The sequence below is a fragment of the Cantharellus anzutake genome (genome assembly GCF_015039405.1).
Source record: "Cantharellus anzutake strain C23 chromosome Unknown EI90scaffold_45, whole genome shotgun sequence".
Lineage (NCBI taxonomy): Eukaryota > Fungi > Basidiomycota > Agaricomycetes > Cantharellales > Hydnaceae > Cantharellus > Cantharellus anzutake.
Window position 1 is genome coordinate 392,253 of NW_024066995.1, and position 19,714 is coordinate 411,966.

The window sequence follows — 19,714 nt, forward strand, 5'->3', positions numbered from 1 at the left end:
AGCCACAGTGAGGGGAAAGACGCAAGGGCTTTGAAGGGGCTATTCTTGGTATGTATTTAGTGAGTGGCGTCGCGGACTAGTCCAAAGCACAGTTACAATGCGCTGACATCACATTACTAAATGGGGAGGATCCAGCGAAAGGCTGTCAAAACGGTAGATTACGTAATCAGCGCTTATCAGCATAAGCCTTGACGTAGCACATCGTTTTTTTCTTCCCTGTAGAGTTGATCGAGACCCACGGGGAGTTTCGAGGCTGATAATTCTGGAGAAGTTGAGCGACCCAGTCTCGTTTTTGTGAAGCCCCTAACGAACCCTAGATGTCTCCCAAACACAAGCGCAAGCTCCCAATCACTGGGGCCTCCAAACCAGTCTCGAGATCAGCCAAGGTCACAAAAGCCATAATCAACAAGGCAATCCCATTATTCCTTCACGCCGGAGTTTCACGAAGATATTGAGCAAAAGTTACTTTTTCATAGTAGTTCCATACTTTGCGGAAGCAGGAGGCATGTAAAGCTAATCATTAGCGTTTCTTATCATTCTGATTCGATTCCCATAGGCAGCGGCTGTAGCAAAGGGTGATAATGCTGAGTTACATGGCGTAAGGAAACAGATGGAAGATCTTGGGGGAATTAAGGGTGGGTGCCCAATACTATCTACTGACAAAGGGTGCCAAACCCGTATCCCATGCAGTGTATCAGGAGATGGTTAGTTCTATGAACAACAAAAAAGACTGCGGGTCATGTTCTCACTACTTGACGATGGAACAGTCCATCATTGGCCAAGGGAAGGACAGGGGCGGTGGGACCGAGAAGGTGCTGATCAATTGGTTACCCCAATATCTCCCTCCTAATCTTGGAAAAGAAGAAGGGAAGAAGAAAGTCAAGTGAGTAGTATTTGTCTGTTGATATATGTGATACCATTGCAAACTAAAATCTGCAAGTCTGCTCGAAGTAGGTTCGTGTCTGGGGATCACCTACCTCATTGTGTGCGCCTAATCGTGTTCCCCAGGTGCTCTGAAGCCCGATAACTATGATTCCTACAGTTCCTGGATCTCGAACACACCAATTGACCTCCGTTCTCGACATCCGAAAATTATAGAGCAGGACTTCCTGCTGCTCGATCCCGTGGAAAACAGAGAAAAGTGGGACGTTATAAGCTTAAGCTTGGTGATCAACTTTGTTCCAAGTCCACATGACAGAGGCAAGCGTGCTTAATCAGCTGCCTTCGTTCTTGGACTGAGTCCCGTGCTTTTCCACCACTTCAGGGAAAATGCTTCGTTTAGCCCGCTCTTTTCTCAAATCTCCCACAGGTCTGATGTTCCTGGCACTACCTTCCGCATGCATCCAGAATTCCCGCTATCTGGACCGTACGCGGCTGGGTACGCTTTTGCACGCGACAGGTTTCAGAATAGTAGTGGAGAGGTGCAAAGCCGGGGGAAAAATCGTGTATCTCTTATGTCAGGCTGATGCACCATACCCACTGGATAGGTCAGAACTACCAAGCGAACTGACGACCAAAAGAACGCTTCGCGAGGGCAATAGAAACAACTTCGCAATCCTACTTTAATTTTTCCAAACCTCCGGGTTGACTGAGAATGTTGAATCGATGTCAGATGTAATATTATTGGAATGCGGTGTGATGACAAGTGCGATTGCAAACAGTGGTGAAAAACAATGCAAAGGACAAAATAATTCAGCAAGTAATGTATAATGAGACTTTATCAAGCAAAGCCAAAACCTTCCCCTCCTTCGTTGATTGCGGTGAGAAGTTGTGTTCGCAGCTTTTCATAAGACGAATACTCTGGAAGGTCAACTGGAATTGAATCAAAGGTTAGATACCATCAACGTTAGTAGTTTACAGAAAAGGCATACTTTGATTGAAACCTGCGTGAATGAGATCCCATTAATCGATAGTGCCAAAATGTGGGAAAAAATCTACGTACATGTATGTGCTTGAGGCAGACGATCTGTTTCACCATATGCCCGATGAATGGAAAACTTTTGAACGCCTTGAACTCCCTGCGAAGAAGTCGGGATTAAGAGACAGTTGAAGATCTAATATGTATTATCTTACTTGAAGTTCGCCGAAGCCACCAAGAGGGACTCGAGATGTGCCTAACAAAGAGAATCAGCATGGAAAGCTTAGTGTGTGCGGGCGGTACAACCTGTCGCAAAGCTCAAGACTTTGGCTCGCTCATCTCGGCTGAATGACTTGAGGGCTCGCCACCACCACTGGATGACAGGATCGGACTGTGTATAGCCATGGTAGTCAGTGGCTGCACGCCACTCATCGATGTCGATATCTGGAGTCCCCGATATAAGCAACTCGACTTCTTGCTCGTTGAACTAATTAATATTAAACAGTAAACGAGGTGACGGCTTGAAAATAAGATAATCCTTACTATTGAAATAAGTTCCTTCGGTATTATCTCATAGAAGCCACCAAGAAGGCTCTCGATTTGATCCTTGATCGAAAGGTACAACCGATACTGAGCTGAGAGTTGAACGAATTCTCGCTTGTTCTCTTGAGTGACTGGGATGCTTGCGCCTCCCTCCTTAAGTTCGATGACTTTCCGCACTCCAAACTGAAGACATGTTAGTTTGAGCTAATATGTACGACAGTTGTGACCTACCTCCTCGGCCTCCACAGTAAAATTCATCTCTAATGCTGTAGGATCGTTGTCTAAAATCCAGCAGAGGCTATTGTAGTACTCAGGATCAACCCACTCTACGTCGCGATAGTCAACAGGTTTCCCCAGGATTTGCCGGTAAAGAGAACGCGCGAAGTAAGCATCCAGAAGCCTTCCGTCATAAATGGCTTTCCCTATGACCCGGCCGACGAATTTGAAGAATAGGAGATGCTCGGGATTGATAGCAGAGGCTCGGTTAGGCTGGTAGGTTAATTTGTCACCGGCGCAAGGCTGGAACAGTGCATAATTGGGATTGAACATCTGCCGAGCCAGTATCTGGAACCACTCGCGTGTGACACCTCCCGCGTCCACACCCTCTTCATTGTAGAAGCGAACATTGAGTTTCCCGTATTTAATCTGATCGCCAGTCTTTCTATGTAGGTACTGGTAACTGTCCTCAAAGACATGTTGGCGTCTGACATTGAGCTGAAGAGTTGGATGATGCTCCCTGGGACCAGTGCGACGGCGGAGCTGCTGATTGAAGTAATTGCGCTTGCTGTCAAAGTCCAGGACCTTGGGATTGTTCACCAACAAAGAGAATGCGCCGCTCATGAGGGATGGGTTGTTCCGCACCATCACGTTGAGAACCTTGCGGTGAGCGTCCGTAAATGACACGAATAAGTCTTCTGTTGGATCTAGGGGCATTGAACTGATGCGAGGAGATAAGGGGCTGGATGCAGGGTTCGTCGTGGCGGTTTTAGAGCTGACATGTTTGCATACAACCATAAGGGACTCAATGAGAGGAAGTAGCACCGTCGCGATGTGATCAAGATTGGGTTTCGACTCCACGACCGAGAGAGCTTTTCCAAGACCATTCCACAACGGCCCAAAATTGAATCCTTCATATATTTTGTGAACTTCTTGCTGCCTCTCCCCGTCGTCTTTCGAGCTAGATGCATCAGGTGCTGTTGGAGGTGATTTCGGAGTGAACATGAAGTCAATCGTTTTGAGTACCCGTAGTAATTTTGCCTGATCTGCTGAAGCAGGTGAGAAACGGGAAAGTATGGAGCTTGGAATATCTTCAGAGTCCGATGCTTGCCCCAAAGCATGAACAAGATGCTCTAGGTCCGACTGGAGATTCACGCCAAGACCTTCTGCTCTGAGTTTGAGTTCATCCGCAACGACTAGTCGGACCTCTGAAAGGTAGGAAAGGTGTTGAATGAGGGAGAGAGCTAGTTGGAAAGTGCGTCCGGAACATTCCCCTGCTGTTAGGAAGTTAGGAATGAGGCATAATGAAGATGAGGGGATATGAGGCGGATCCGATCGAAGCTTTTGGGTGAAGTCATCGAAATTGGGCGATGCTGTAGGTGGCTGCTCATTTGTTTCTGCAGTTGCTAGATATGACGATGATTAACGATGACAGAATTGGACAGAATTTCATCCTTACCGACTCCGTCGTTCCCCAGAGGATTTGCTCCATTTGAGTTGGGCAACTCATTCTCCTTGTTGCCTTCGGAGGATGAAGCGGGCTCTTTCAGGGCAGCTAACGGCTTGGTCACATTTGCCAGCAGCAAAGCGATAGCACTCATCATCGGAGGGGATTGCAGAAGTGCTTTCCGGTCGAGAAGACCAAGAAGTAAATTGAGAGGGAATTGGGCTTGGGGCATCTGCTTTTCCTTTCCTTTTCCTTTCTTCGAACCTGGTTTCTTGGCGAAAGGGGGCACATCTTGCTCGGACAAGAAGTACTGCGCAGCATGCTCGTTCGCGGTTACGATGAATGTTAACGCTTCAAGTGAGCGGTGGGTGATTAGATGGGGTATATTCTCTGCGGGCAATTGAAGCGGAATGCTCGAGGATGCCAGCTCCATACTCTTGGACTTTGTCGGGGTCTTGGAAGATGGACCCACTTTGTTTGACCGAAAGGAGAGCTGTGCAAAGCTTCGATCTACGGCGAGAACATCGCTGGGATCATCCTGCAAAACACCCAGGAGCAAAGAAAATATGTCGGTTCTAGTCTTGGAGTTTTCGCACAGATTCACTAAAATTTTATGAAGAGAATTCATTTTGAGAACGTGGGGGAAGAAAAGAAGGCGTATGAGAACAGCGACGTCTGGTTTGTCAAGCAGCTGGATAGCATCACGTGGTATAACTGGCTTCTTGGGTGGTTGAGAAGCGTTTGCAGTTGGCACGCCCGTTGTCCTTGGACGATAGGTTGCTCGACGGATGCTACGCTCACCATTTAAGAGGGCGCTAGCTTCGGCAAGCAATGAAGATGGCAGTGTTTGGAGGAAAGTATCATCCTGTTCCATCAACACGGTCTCTCGCAGTTGTGGGTCAAGGCTGGCAAGGAAACTTGCAGAGTCGATATCAGATGGACCTGCGGGGGCATCAGCGCCTGCTTCCCCTCTCTCCCGGTCGCGGCGCGCCCTATCGATTGCTTCTTGCTCTTGCTGCAGAATTTCAGCTCGAATATCTGGTGGTAATGCTTCCAAGAACTCGGGACTAATCTGCGATTCTGCAGGACGAACGACAGGCTGAGCAGCTCTGCGTTCCCGAAGGTGCTGGTTGATGACATCTTCCCTCATATCGTCTGGCAGAGCCTCTAAGAACGTAGGGTCGATTCCGGTGTTAGTGATATCAACCGGATTACCGTTGACAAGAACAGTCACACGGTTGGCCGATGTAGATGCCTCTTGTTCCTCGCCATTCTGCTGGACTACGGAGGCGTCACCTGCCTCGGCCGCAGGGCGGTTGGAGTCTTCAGTGACGTTCTCTTGTGAGGATGTTGTATCAGGCACAGCCGCGGGGGATTCGTGGTCGAGTTCAGCAGCGTCAGCCATGACCACGTCGGGTGACGGTACATTTACGCTCGCAGGAATGTCAGTGTCCATACGTGCGGGCTCAGGAAGAGCAGGTGCTTGTACAGCATGTTCATCGGGATCAGGAGCGTTTGGCGCTGGTTCTTGCCTATCAGAATTGCCCACCGATGCTACCTCAGCTGCTTCAGCTGCCTCAGCGTCATTTTTATCCTTCCTTTCTTGAGCCTCTGCTTCTCGAGCAGCAGCTGCCGATTTTTCGGACGCCTCGCGCTTGTGCGCGGCCTCCTTCGCACGAAATTCGGGGAGCAAGGCTATCACTATATAGTTTACTAGTGCACTGAGCCTTTCGGTCGCATTCCGACCTTGTGTCATCTTGCCCTCATCAATCCATCGCTGTGGTGTGGTGATAGGGGAAAACTCTTGTACCTGACGAGTAGCTTCGAGGAGACGATTGTCAGTTGGAGTCACGTTCGCTTGGGCAGCAGGTCGAGCCGCTCCACGATGGCTGGCCAAGTGCGCGATAGATATGGGCTGACCATTCCCAGCGCGCAGTTCAACAACAGTGTCTGCAGACGGTCCACTGCGAGTCATGATATGTTCAATCATTTGATATCCGTCTTCGCCTATAAGATCATGGATCATATTGAGAAATCCATGGGCTACTTCACTCGATTCACCCAGTAGGTCTCGGGCACGAAGAAGTCGACGGGAGTGAGACAACCGCGATGGGTGAGGAGCAGGTGGTTGCCCACTTCCACGATTGACAGCTTCAGCAAGCAACGGATGCATAGAAGGATCAGGAGCCGGGAAAGCACCAGGACGAGCGCGAGCTCTCTGCATTTGCATGTACTGGTCCATATCTGTAATTCCATGAGAATCTTGTCGGACGAAAGAGTATCAGCATACCGATGAGACGGCTACGTCGTGAGTGTGGCTCTGTGCCGTTAACAATCATGCCTATGCCTGGAACTGGAGACTCCAGCGATCCATCAGTGTAATGCCAGATGGAACCGTCATCCACAGGAGGAGGTATGCCGATATCCAGTGCGACCAGCTCTGGACTGGATTGAAAGTCATATCAGTTGGGTGATGCGGACCAGGCAAAATCAATGTACCCATCGTCAGGCCCTGCGTCTTCATCATCTTCCTCATCTTCCTCATCACCGCCTTGAACTGACCGTGTAGAAAAATGAGAGTGCCTTCTGAGTACATAAGTATTGTTGACCATCAGTTAACCATACCTTGCATAAGATCCACAGCATCCTCCAAGCGATCGCGGACATCAGCGAGAGGATCACTTTCCATACCGTCAGGCTCATCCTGCTGCAAACTTGAGGCAGAATATGGTAAGGAGGAGGACAATACTTACCTCCCATACCATCTCATCAGCTTCCAGCTCCACGTCCCCGCCGCCTTCTTCATCATCCGGTTCATCCCCCGCTGATTCTTCCTCTTCAACCCATACTTCCTGTTCTTCTTCACCCTCGCTGACAGCATCAACATCCTCTCCAGCCTCATCTTCATCTTCACTAGTCTCGGAAGTATGATCGGTGCCGATTTCCTCGTCTCCGTATTCCATATCAAGATCATCAGCTTCTTCCTCATCTTCACCCATCACTTCATCATTATTAGGATACGACATATCCTCCATCTCCTGCAGTGAAAATCAGGTCTTCGAACTAACTGTAGTGCAGGAATACTCACTCCACCGTACCTGAAGACGGGATTAGTGTTAGTCCATAAGTTTTCAGAAGTGGCGACAGTGACAAATACGCACATGCCAAGAGCCGAGTTGCGATACAGATCAGGAGTCTCCCCACGATCGGAGCTTGCATCATCTTCGTCTTCATTCATTGAGAAATCCGATGATTCACTCTCATCCGGTCCCAGCAGTGAGCCAGCCACCTTGGTTTTATCAGCGGCACGGCCCATCTTGATTGCCGTTTTCGTACTGATGATAGATGCATCAATTTGCTTCAAGTATTGAGTCTGACAAGGACTCACAGGAGTTCCAGTGGGCGCAATACGGCCGCCACCAAACCCCGCACGTTCGGAAAATTAGGGTCAATCTCACCCAGCGTAGTTGTAAGCAGGGCGACGAAGTTCTTTTCCAACATGAACTTTGAAATGTGCAATGTTGATTCGGAGAGAGACCTGTTTGTTGGGGACGTTATCGGCCTAGCCAAGAGCCGAGATGACAGCTCTGCAAGAGCGCCAAGTCTCGAGTAGCGACTCTCGAGGGACTCTGCGGCATGTGTCTCTTTGAGACCCCGTGAGATAACATCCAAAACGAGCTTTCGGGCCCCAACGACTTCAGAAGGGATCTCTTTCATGGTCGTAGCCGAGCTGGGATCAGCACATAGGGCAACCACCACGGACATTGCGCAATCACTTAAAATGGCCCGACCTTTATCTGCGTTCATTGGCGCGGCCTCGGGGTCAGCAAAGAAGAGGAGATCGGAAAGCAGAAAGTGAAGAATGGCATTCTTCTGTTTCGGCGCATCCTTAGCTTGCGTGCTTCGTTTCCTGGTATATGATACGAATGCACTCTTGCACACATTGTACGCAGACAGCAACTCGGTCAGACATTGAAGTAGGAAGCAAGCGTATACGAATTCCGACATCTCCGTTCCGGTTTTAGCGAGTTGATCATCATTTGACGACATTTCAGGGCTCTCTAATGGAGAAAAGCCAGGTTGCGCCAATGTCGCGATAACCGACCTACCAACTCGCAACACCTCGGACACCAAGGATTTCAACAAGGTATCCAATGGCTCGGAGAACTGAGGCGGGATACCCTCATCGACTGTGGCGTCCAACGGTTGGGCTTCTGCCACAATAGGGACGACGGGAGGATCGAAGGGTGTCTCTTTAACGGGCTCTGGCTTTTTGTCTTCCTTCAGCGATACGTTAAAATTCGAACCAGAGGATGTTGATGACGTCAAGGAACAGATTGATCGACATGCATCGATGAAGACACTCATATCACGAAGCGCCAAGTGGCTGTTGTTACGAACAAAGCTCCAAACGTCGTATACACGCAAGCGAGGCTGGGTTAGCGTTCGAACGAGATCTTGTTTCATAACGCTTTCGAGAACCCCTCGGTCTTCGATGATGTGGCGCAAGAGAATAATGGTATGAACTTGGCAACCTCTGGTGTCATTTGTGGGGGTCTTGAACAGATCTAAAAGCTTGGAAATTGCACCGGCTCGAAGGAATTCCACAGCGAGGTGATGGTCACGAGTTAACAACACCAACAAGCGGAGGCATGAAATCAAGTTGTTCTTGTCCAGGTTGGACGCGGACAGTAGTTGCAAGCAAAAGTCGAATAGAACTCTGCGCACTTCTGTGTTGGGGGCTGCAATCTTGAGTTGCGGTGATGGTACCTCCTCGTCAGGTTTAGGCACTTCGACAGGGTGGATCTCATCGCCCAATACAAGAAGGGTTTCCATGACGAGCAGAAGCGGGGCAAGCCAGGGAGGGATCACAGCATTGGCAGTAATTTCGATGCCATGTAACTTTTTCACAAAACTCTGCAATATGCGATCCTGGTCACCACTGTCAAGTGCCGAACGGGACTCTCCGGCAACTAGAGCGATGAGACGAAGTCGGACAGCGAATGCCGTGTCAGATGCATCCGACGGAGAGAAAAGGTCAGGATCCGTTAAGAGTTCCTTTGCCGTCCGGGCCTGATACTTGTCGTCTGGGCCGATGAATGCGCGTTTTACTTCAAAAACCAAATCCGGATGCTTGTCAATGATGAATAATGCTTTTGATGCAATGCCAGGAGCCGCTGCATCGCGTATGAGTTGCAATTCGGATGCATAGTCTGTTTCGTCCCGGGGTTCGGTGGATGAAGGTGGATCGCCTTCTTGGCCGCTTGAACTGGGCGTTCCGGCGGAGTCGGTATCGCCATCACCTCCTGTGGGGACATTAGCTGCTGGAACGGGTGGTGGATCAGCATTCTCAGGCGCCATTGTCTCATCTTGATTGTCGCCACCATTCTGAGATCCTTCCTGGATCTGCTGGTCAGGGGGAGCAGGTATCTGTTGCTCCGCAGCCACAGGGGCCATTAATGGGAAAGGATGAGAGAGCAAGTACTCAGTAGCGGCAGTGAGATTGTTGTGAGCGCGAATCAGAGCTCGTTCTACAGTGGCTCGAGGAAAGCCCATATCACAAAGCTGCTGAACCCGAGCCTCATCGGGCACTACAGGGGTGATACGGCGAGATCCGCCATTAAATATCCTGGGGATGTCGGAAGGCTCTGTAGAAAGGTTGCCACTGGAGTCGCCTTCATTTTCTGCCGCCATGACCTCTAGAAAGCCGGCCACTGCTGGTTTGACGACGCCAAGTGGGGCTTGATCTAACCAATCGGCGTCCCACACTTCGAATAAGACAGGGATAAACAGAGACCGAAGCTTCACAAGAAAGTCGTGGGGTTCGAAATAATCAGGATGATTTTTAGGTTTGTCCCTGGCCACTAGAGTGGACGTTTGCCCAGAATCCATCAAAGGCCGAGAAGACACAAGGGCTTGGAACAGTCGAAGCACGACTTCCAACCCAACGAAGGCGGCTGCCGCCTCGCTCGCTTTGTCCGAATTCGGATTCATGGAGACTTGCTTTGCAGAAGTCCGGAGTGTAGAAATAAAGGAGTCGCAGACATCAACTATTGTGTGCAAGGCATCCACTTGCCACATCGTTAAGAGCATGAGGGTGTGTAGTGAATTCTGTGAAGTTCGTTCTGCACCAAAAGTTGAGATGGAATAACGAGCGAACAAATGCGATTTACCGTCGAAAAGAAGGGTTGCAATAAGCCCAAGAACCAGAGCCGTGTAACTGAACGAAATCACTTTGTCAGCTAAAATTGAGCCAACATTAAATAGGAAATTTGTCGCGCAATAACGATGAGCCTTACCTGAACCACGCCACTTGAGGTGCTCCAGAAGAACATCTTTTACGATGAGCTTGGCGAGCGTATTCGCTTGCTTCCTCTGGACAAAGTCTGCTGTTCGTCGGTTATAAAGGAAAAGCTTCGTGACAGCTGTAACGCCGCGGGTAAGAGGCGCCTTGCTACCAAATGACGGTTGGGCTCACCCTGAAAGAATGGTGTCATAGATTTCGTCAAAGTCTGGATCATTCCCTTCACAGCCTTGATGTTTTGTTCGCGAGCCTTGTTGTCGGAAGGCTCGTTCGGCGCCAGAGGGGTTACGTTGGAGGTGCTGTTGGCTCCACCCCCAACCGCGTCTGCCGTCGGAGGGCTAGAAAGTGCTATCTGGTTTCCAGACACTGTGACGCCCTTATAAGGGTCCGGTCCAATCAGGGCGAGTAGTTCCCAAAGGAAGGTGCGATACATAATACCCAAGTCCCGGATAAGTTTGGAACCCGCCTCGCCTGAGACGACCTGAGCGATGGAGTTTGGTGAACGGCTGTGTGTGTACCCCACACTTGAATACACTTGGGATAGCAAGTTGATGCGTGAATTCAGGGAAACGAGCTGACGGAAACGAGAGTTCGCGTCCGAATGACTCGCTGCAGAAGAACTGTTATTAAATACCGAAGAGCAAACATGAGATGACTGCACTTACTCTTACCGCGATCTGCCAAGAAGCCAAGATTAGGTAGATTCACTTCCGAATTCCAAAGCTCCCTTGTCTCGTCCATAGAGAGCTGAACTTGCTTGGACAACCTCTCCAATGTTGGCACAGTCACCGCTTCAGCCATGTTGCGCACGATAGAGACTAAAGAGGCGGCTGCATTGGATTCGAAGAAGTTCACTGGCAGCGCTGGCAAAGAATACAATTTGCAGATGCGCTCAATGCCATCGTGACCCGTAACAAACTCGCGGCAATGAGGGATATGCTGGAAAAGGCCATCCAGGAACTAAGGAGGCCAATTCAATAAATATTTCCATTTGGAAAACAATTCCCAGCACGCACCCTTCCAAAGATATCAATGTAAGCCACGATAAGATTCGGCTTTTCGACGTTGGACTCAGATCCATCACCATTACCAGAATCAGTGCTTCTCAAGGTCTCTGCTTGAGAAGCCGAGCGGGAAGCTTCTGCTGCTGCCGTCACCATCTCAGTATCTTCGCTTTGTTGGGGCACAAGACCATACAATGCAGCGTCAGAGGGGGGAACTGCAAAAGATCCACCAAGTTCTTCAATCCTATTAAAGGTTGCAATAACAGCATCGAAAACTGGTTTCTTCAATGATGGATGGTGTCGCACGAGTTCGTCGAAGCCCCCACCAATGTACGTGGCATTGTCTTTCTCCTGCAATGTGCGGATATGCCGCTCCGAAGTCAAAATGGAGAATATCTGAGGAATGATTGTCGGAAGATTTGAAAGGCCTTCCAAGCCAGCCTGATTCAAACACAGCGCGCCGATGGCTCCTGGTAAAGCCGTAATCACCTCCGTTGACGACTCGACACCGCTTTCGATGGCTTTATAAAATGCGTTGGGCAAACCTGCTTCCTGAATTACCGTCAGTGATGTTGGCTCGTTATGAACGAAAGCCGCCATTATATTGATAGCTAGGGAGGGGGTAAGAAACGCATGATACGGACGAGAGCCTTTAAACAGACATACCTATGGAGAAGATAGCTGAGCCAAATAGGCCTCGATGCTCCATGATCTTCTTCACAGACTTGCCAAGAGACGTGTCGATGAGTCCGCGCAGATTCTCCGAGCCACCCGACACCTGCATTATCCTATGCATCGTCCTCATAATATGCTTCAAGAGCACAGCTCGCGGATACGGAAGATGACCTTCGACGACATTTTTAAGCAAACTTCTCCCAGAGGTAATCCTGGGCCAACCCACCATACAACGACCCTTCAGAAGTGTTATCCACCCTATTATTCTGGAGGTCAAGGTCCACTTCGTGCTACATCACTGTTGTTAACGATGTCATGGCGATGTTAAACGATAGCAGTCACCTCAATCCTAGACACCAAGACATCGACGCCTCGGTTGTTACAAAAACTGTTAAAGCCATTCCCAAATCCGTATAGTACAGTATCGACGAGATTTGTAGTCTTGGAAACAACCTATAGATGATGTCAGCAATTATGTCGCATCATGTAATGCATCCTCCATTTACTCACTGGAGTCGACTTTCATCACGGTTTTGTAAGATCTGAACAAGTAGCGGAAGGAGCCCCGCGCCGACGATCATGCTTCCGCCAGCCGGATTCTGTGTCAGGAGGATGATGAAAGAGATCAGAGAATCCGCAAACTCGAAAGTCACTTTCGCTTCGAAGTTAGGCCACTAAGTCAGCTACCAGCGCTCGCAAAGCGACAACACTCACTCTGTGGATCGTTCAAGTTATGGACTAATCTCCTCATCAACGACATTAAGATCCCATGAGTGACCCCAGCATTTGTGGCGCTCAAGACCTCGCCAGCCCTGCCACGATATCGGGCAAAGGCATCTAACGTAGCAATGGCTGCTATCTGAACGCTAAGTGGAATTGGGTGCTCCGGCTGAAGAAGAGATGCGACCTCGGATATAAGATCAGGCTCATAAACGAAGAACGCTGACTGAGCTTCGTTCTCTGAGTTGGTGTGTGCTGCGAGGAGCACGACATCAGCATAATTATCCTAAAACAGCATAATCTTCTTTACCGTAAATGGCGAGGGCTAAGAGCCTCATTATGGCCAGATTGTCTCTCTCTTTGCGCTTTTCGGGCCCGGGGCCCAGTGAAAGCGCGACTCGAATGCGGCACAAGAGATCGAACTTCTCTTCGTCAGAAATATCGTGCGTTTCGAGCTGCTCTCTCAACAGATCAACAGCTCCCTTATTAGAGTCAGCGAGACTAGGAATGTGAACAGTAACCATGCCGCTGTTCACGGGGGCCGGTTGAGAGAAGCTAGTGCCAGCGGCCGGCGTCGTGGGAACCGATGGGGAAGGCGCCTTTGCTTTCGAAGGGGTTTGAGATACAGAGGTCTCATTCTTGTTGACGCTACTAGGCTGAAATTTCATATAATACGTGAAAGTGACTTGCGATGCTACTTTAGGGAAGTCGAAGGACTTCGCGGGGTTCAGGACTTCCGCAAAACTACTCCCATGCTCTCTAATGCTCGACCAACGGCTGGCAAGTGAGATGAGCCTCTTGGTGGAAACATTTTGGGTATGTGACGCCGAAGGCTGAGAGGAATATTGTTGTGATGGTCTCAGCAAAAGTTGTAGGACGCCAACGATTACGTCCGTATCGTTCGAGAAGAGGAGAGAGTTGATGCGCTACGTAAGTAAGAAAGAGGTGAGAAAAACAGAGCTTGCGAGACAAACAAAATGTTGCATACATCGTAAGAAGCAAATAGCTTGCGATTCGTCGAATTATCCAGGAGCAGCGTTTCAAAGCGCAGAATTTCCATGATCGTCTCTTTATCGAGTGGCGTGAACCCCTTGAGCTGTAGTTTATCGATATCGTAGGTATCGATGAAACCTTTGAGGATCTCATCGAATTTATTCAAGACTTTAACCCAAGAATGCAAGTCTGAGCGTGGCAACGTCCACGCTGACATAGCGCCAAGATACGCGGGCAGTTCATCTTGTGGGAGCTCCGCTATACGGTCAATGATTTCAACGATGCTAGGATGCTGCAAGGATTGAGTGGTTAGTTAGAGTAACTTGAAGAATGTTGGGCAGCTCACGGGCGGCGCGACCTTCTTCCCCTGTTTGAGGATTCTCATTTTTGGTGCCTTCAGGGAGCCGAGCTGCTACCCTAGACAGTACCCCGTATGGTGTTGTTAGCGATGTCCCAGCAAGTGCGGTGACTTCCTGAGACGATGTAGCGAAATTACGCGACTATGAAAAAGAGGGATCGTTGCCTAAGTTATCGTTATGTACGCGCGTCGGAGTCAAATTTGTGGACAGCCTCCGACTCTTCGTTCTATGCCACTCTACGAACTTCTTGTAATAAGCTCACACTTCAGAGAGCTCGTAAGCATTCAGAAGATGTTCTACACGTTTTTTGTGTTCGATGTCTGATTTTTCTGGTTTTTCTTTTACCAGCTTCATGTCAAGGATCTGGTGACATCCACGGCGACTCATATCATGCGGCATGGTGGTGTGGTCCGTTCACTTGGTTTCTGGGAAACAAGGTTATTGCCTCAGAGACTGAGGTCACATAAGCAGTGGCACGAAATTGGAGAGTACGTCTTTGGCCATTCAGCCTCAGCCCAGCTTGGGACGATTTTTTGACGCGCAGCGCTTGTGCAGCTACTGGACTTTACACTTTGATGCATCGCCTCGTCTCATGGGGGAATTACGTACCCGTCTACGAGAGGACCCTAGAGTCATCAGACAAACTGTACTGAAAATGGGCGAGAAACTCGAAGATGTTGCAGAAATCAAGTTTGGGAAAACCATGAGTACGTAGGCTGTTTCTGTCGATTGTTTGAGCGCATTTCTCAGTTGTGCCCACAGCCGGGAATGGTTATGGCAAATTTTTTGCACACTCTAAAGTCTGAACTGTTCTCCCCTTCACCCATTCCTTATCATTTCTACTACTTCGTGCAGCCCACTCACCACAGTCACGCCTTCCAAGTTCTCTCCATCCTCCTTTCTTTCCTCCGCTCCTAGCCTTCCACCCCTCCGTACCAGCACCGCTCGAACGCCCGCCCGTGATGCACTATGGTAGTCCCTGCATGAAGGATGTATCATTATTCCGAGACAAAATATCAGCGAAGCCGTCAAATGTTGCGTACATATCTAGTTCGTCTCCAACATGCAAGACTTCCCCAAGGTGAAGTCCTGGAGTCCCTTCAATAGTCTTTTCCCACATCTGCACATCCGACTTGTCGATCCCAACTTCCTCACTGATGATGCAAGGATTCAGAAATTCCAAAATCTCAAGATCATTCAACACATCCCCTGCAGTTTGCCGAGTCAAGCTGGCTACCAGACGAAACGAACAAACGCTCGACTATCGCAAGAAGTTACTTACGCATCCGACTGTCACTGTTTGATGTTAAAGCAGTCGCAACTCCCATCTCCCTGAGCCGGCGCACTTCCCGACAGCCACCCATGCAACCCAGTCAATGGCCACAATCTCTTCAATGGTCATTACCTAAGATCGAAAATGGGGCCACTCACAAGTAGGCAAGGAATCGACGTACAACTCGTATCCTTCCTTAGACGAAAATCGTTTCATCAACTGAGGAACAATAACCGGCAAGCTCTCATCCACGACTAGCAATCACCAGGAACGAAAATCCCCGATTCCAAAAAAAAGACATTTAGTCCATCATGGCACCTAGAACATAACATCAATACCCACTTTGAGGAGGAGCCCCAGCCCCGATAGCAGCCCGTCTAATAACCTCTCCCCACCATCCAGAAACGCCCTCCGCATGAGTGTACAAGGGCTTCTCATCGTACAAATCCCTCAACGCTACATCCAGGACGAATAAGTAAATCATTAAAATCGAACCTCCTATCCAATAGAAATACATACTAGCTTTCAATGATCTTTTAACGTCCTCTGACTGAACCTTAAAATACGGCTCTTCATAACATAACACGATCCAACCGACACAAAACAGCAAGGCAATAGCATCAACTAAACTTCTCGCAAACCACGTGGAAAGAAAGAGAATAAAAACACACCGAATACCTCTACATACTGCTTGCCAACACACTTTCTCGGCTTCAAAAGCGTAGCATACGCGTCAAACGAAACGAGTCGTATCCGGCTCTTTGACGCAATGCTCGAACGCATCCTTCTTCTTTAACTCTTCCCTATGAATCACGCCAGGTATTTGGAAGATGAGATAATTCAAGAGAAAGTCGGGAGGGGGAGAAGGATAAGGGAGAGAAAAGAAAAAAAGAAGCTTACTCGACGGCGATTGAATTCAATCGGATTAAACATAAGCGCTTGCACAGCCTCCTCTGAGCCTAATCGTCAACACAAACTTTCCCTTCTTGAGTCCTGCGAAGGTACGTGGCAACAAGACATCCACCTTGGGATTTCCATGCGCCGTGACAGAATGTCCGCCCTCGACCAAATCGCCGTAGGACTACTCGAGTGGGGTCTGAAGAACAGCTTTGAGTATGAACGCGGAGTGAATGCCTCGATCTGGCCAGTGGGTCAAGCAAAGACAGCTTACATGCACACTTGACCACTGTACCCTCAACCACTTTTAATGATAAGTTATACCCGTACCCGGTCCCGAGTATTCTCCACGCATGGCACATGTTGATTCTGTATGATCCAAGAATCCATGGCTGACGCGCTGCTGTATTACAGCCGTTTGCCCCCCCAAAAAAAAAAAAAAAAAAAAAATTGGTCAACTTCGATTTTTACACGGTGGCTAGGTCAGTCATCCTCCCAAAAACTTAGCGAGATCATGCATCACGATCACGAAAGGGGAATTCCACATTTGCATATGGATCCGCCTAACGCCAGGGACCTGCATTTTCCGATTTATCAACGGCTGCAGCAACTCGTCATCCAGCAGCATACACTCTCGTTAGACATCGATCTAAGCCCAGTGTCCGCCATTAACCGCGTCAAGGATCCCCGATCAATATGCACTTGAGCATGCATGCCATATTATTGAGAAGATCTTTCACAGCAGCCCAACCGCAGGCCCCCGACGACTCCGCACCAGCCATGTGAAGGATATGAAAACAAAGGTCTTGCAATTACAGTCCACTTCCCAAGCACGAACAGCGACACGGGCGCACAAACACTAGGTTGCGATTGTCCAAGTGTGGATCCAATCAATAGCTTCCATAAGCGCGGACCGTCTGTACCAAATGAGCGGATGGGTTTGGAAGCTTGTACATACATCCTAAAACCCCTCTTAGGATTAATCAAAATCGGTAAAAGATAAGCAAATCATAGTGAACGGGTGGAAAAAAAGAACGTTCCGGTTTCAGTGCCAAAAAAAAAAAAAATATCATCGATCAACGGCGATGGCGGAACAATGCAGGAGCAATAACTATTAGAAAAAAGCAGAGCCCTAGAGTGGCTCGGTGCAAAAGTCGGAGTGCATGCAACGGTAATAGAAAATGTTTCAAAAGAACGCAGAGATACGTGGAAGTTAGACGCGATCGATTTCGCTGAGCTGGACGCCAAATTACGACCTGGATTGCGAAGAGAGGAATGTCAGTGGGTTCCCCATGCGAGCAGTGCAAGTATGTACTAACACATTTTGGCCACACTTTTCTCACAATCCTTCCAACGCCTTCCAAAACCTCACGAAATCAATCGTTCCCCACCCCGTCGAGGCATCCCACCCATGGGTAGCAGGGAATCCTCCATTCCCTGGACCTCCAATCCCTTGCGCATCCCCATCGCATCCATACGACCCACCGTTCACAACGTCATTCCAAGCAGTTCTAATCCCTGGGTAGAGGTAGAAGAGCGGATGAACCCAGCCTAAACCTCCAGCATCTTCACCATAGAGCTGGCGGATACGGGCATTGATAAGGGTAATTATCGATGCAAAAATGGGTGCTGAAGCGGAGGTTCCACCTATGTTTACATCGTCGCCATCGACCACAATTAGCTGATGTGAACCTCTAATGTCAAATTCAAGAGAGCCTTCGTCAGTATCCAACGCCAGGTATTCCTCGCGAAAGGGAATACGACACTCACTGAGCAGAGACATCGGGATAGGCCCTTCCCGTCTTGTTATAATTCCCATTCTCCCTCCCCTTCAAGAAACGAATATAATGATTCGCGGCCGTTCCTGGAAGAACGGGCGATCAATCAACGTCGAGAACCCAGATCCTCCATAAAAGCCTGCCAAACCCCCATCACCAGTCGATTTCCCTCTTCCAGTAGCCCTTTCCCCATCACCACCCAAAGACTTTGGAAGTCCCTCTGTAGAACCCACGCTCAATATATACGGGCACCCACTCGGATACGTGGGACGGAAAGGCGGACACTTTGGATCCCCTGGGGCCTTTCTCGAGCTTGATTTATAGACACCATTGTCCCCCGCAGAAAAGATGATCGTCGTTCCCTCAGCAGTTAACTTCTCCGCTTCAGCACACATTGTATTCGCTTGTTGTTTCGTGAGCTGATATTCATTATAGCCATAGGAGACTGAGATAACGGCGGGTCGTTTAAGTGCATCCATTGCGAGGAACTGTTGGAATGTGTAAAGGAAAAGGTCATCAAGCGTACCCGATCCTACGTCGTAGAATGCTATACGAAATTAAATGAATTTTGAGCAAATAGCGATCGAGCGAATAGATGGCAAACTCACTGGATTTAAGAGGCCATACCAGCCCAGCAACAGTCTGCACGTCCAAACTTGCCTCATAACCTGGGTTCGACTGATTATTCTTCCCTCCATTCCATTCCTGAACATCAATAGAATAATTCTGAGCTTCAGGCCTATACTTGGTTAAATACGTCTTCAAATCCGTAGAATTATAACTCTCTTCGATATACCCCATTACTCCAATGGACGGAGGATCTGAAGCTGAAGGAGTTGGAGGTATATAATCGTTGAGACTGTAAATCGTTCGGATGCACTGCAGGGTTATGGCATGTACATCACAAAGAGGAGCGCGAGTCATGAGATTATTGCCATTGTGAGTGGCGGCGCGGCGCGCATGGCTAGGCCTATACCTACGGCGAGGCTCGACAGGATTAACTTTACCAACCGGAGTGATTTGTCCAAATGCAAGGAGGGGGAAAATATCAATGACAGCATCGGAAATGGATGGCGGGATGGTAACGGAATGGGCACGAATAACAGATGGGCCACTATCATGTTGGTACGTCAAGAAAATTGCGGAGAGGAACTATATCACTCGTCAGCGACTAACGTCCCGGAGAGCGTTTGATCGCGCTGGGCTCACCTTGGCAGCCTCGCCAACAATAGTGTGAACAGTGACCTGATCTCCATACGAGTTGAATTCGAATGTAGCACCAGGAATAGCCGCCAAAACACTCTCAACACTGCTCCTCACCTGCGGCGTCGCGCCAACATAACCAGCGACATCCTGTTGAGTCAACCACCGCCTCCCGGGAGATCCAAGAGGAGCGAGAGCAATGTCCTTCATGCGTGATTGCAATCCATCTCGATTGGAAGGAGCGAGCACGAGCGTGAACTCGATTGGTGTGTTAGGGAGAGGTGGTATTGAGAGAAGTTGCCATAAGGAAGGAATGACATCCGGAGCATTAAAAGTATTCGCCGAGACTGGGATAACGAGCGGAAGAATGAAGGAAAGGAAGAGAGCGGTTGCACGCATTAGGGACGTCTCGATGGAGGGACGTTGGAGGGGAAGGCTTGAGAG

The 19,714-nt window shown here is 49.1% G+C and overlaps 3 protein-coding genes across 3 annotated transcripts; 1 reads left to right on the forward strand and 2 right to left on the reverse strand.

The window, feature by feature from the left end:
* Window positions 1-474: 474 nt before the first annotated feature.
* On the forward strand, window positions 475-1,641 carry EI90DRAFT_3069906 (uncharacterized protein). Its single transcript, XM_039061195.1, has 6 exons — window positions 475-503; window positions 557-704; window positions 768-883; window positions 941-954; window positions 1,009-1,200; window positions 1,265-1,641. Exons 2-6 carry the CDS (start codon window positions 702-704, stop codon window positions 1,564-1,566), a joined length of 627 nt encoding a protein of 208 aa, XP_038913017.1. The 5' UTR covers window positions 475-503; window positions 557-701; the 3' UTR covers window positions 1,567-1,641.
* Window positions 1,642-1,720: 79 nt separating this feature from the next.
* On the reverse strand, window positions 1,721-15,521 carry EI90DRAFT_3127795 (uncharacterized protein; the record flags this gene model as incomplete). Its single annotated transcript, XM_039064038.1, has 32 exons — window positions 1,721-1,812; window positions 1,872-1,883; window positions 1,943-2,018; window positions 2,074-2,114; window positions 2,165-2,345; window positions 2,402-2,584; window positions 2,633-4,023; window positions 4,077-6,308; window positions 6,355-6,509; window positions 6,564-6,621; window positions 6,690-6,768; window positions 6,818-7,102; window positions 7,153-7,399; window positions 7,453-10,306; window positions 10,364-10,489; window positions 10,543-10,977; window positions 11,034-11,328; window positions 11,385-11,983; window positions 12,039-12,218; window positions 12,274-12,337; window positions 12,390-12,500; window positions 12,558-12,566; window positions 12,623-12,705; window positions 12,762-13,022; window positions 13,078-13,693; window positions 13,756-14,052; window positions 14,107-14,127; window positions 14,189-14,260; window positions 14,984-15,098; window positions 15,163-15,328; window positions 15,402-15,415; window positions 15,466-15,521. 32 exons carry the CDS (start codon window positions 15,519-15,521, stop codon window positions 1,721-1,723), a joined length of 11,406 nt encoding a protein of 3,801 aa, XP_038913018.1.
* Window positions 15,522-17,628: 2,107 nt separating this feature from the next.
* On the reverse strand, window positions 17,629-19,669 carry EI90DRAFT_3127796 (peptidase S8/S53 domain-containing protein; the record flags this gene model as incomplete). Its single annotated transcript, XM_039064039.1, has 5 exons — window positions 17,629-17,983; window positions 18,060-18,153; window positions 18,216-18,614; window positions 18,676-19,219; window positions 19,277-19,669. 5 exons carry the CDS (start codon window positions 19,667-19,669, stop codon window positions 17,629-17,631), a joined length of 1,785 nt encoding a protein of 594 aa, XP_038913019.1.
* Between the last annotated feature and the right edge of the window lie 45 nt (window positions 19,670-19,714).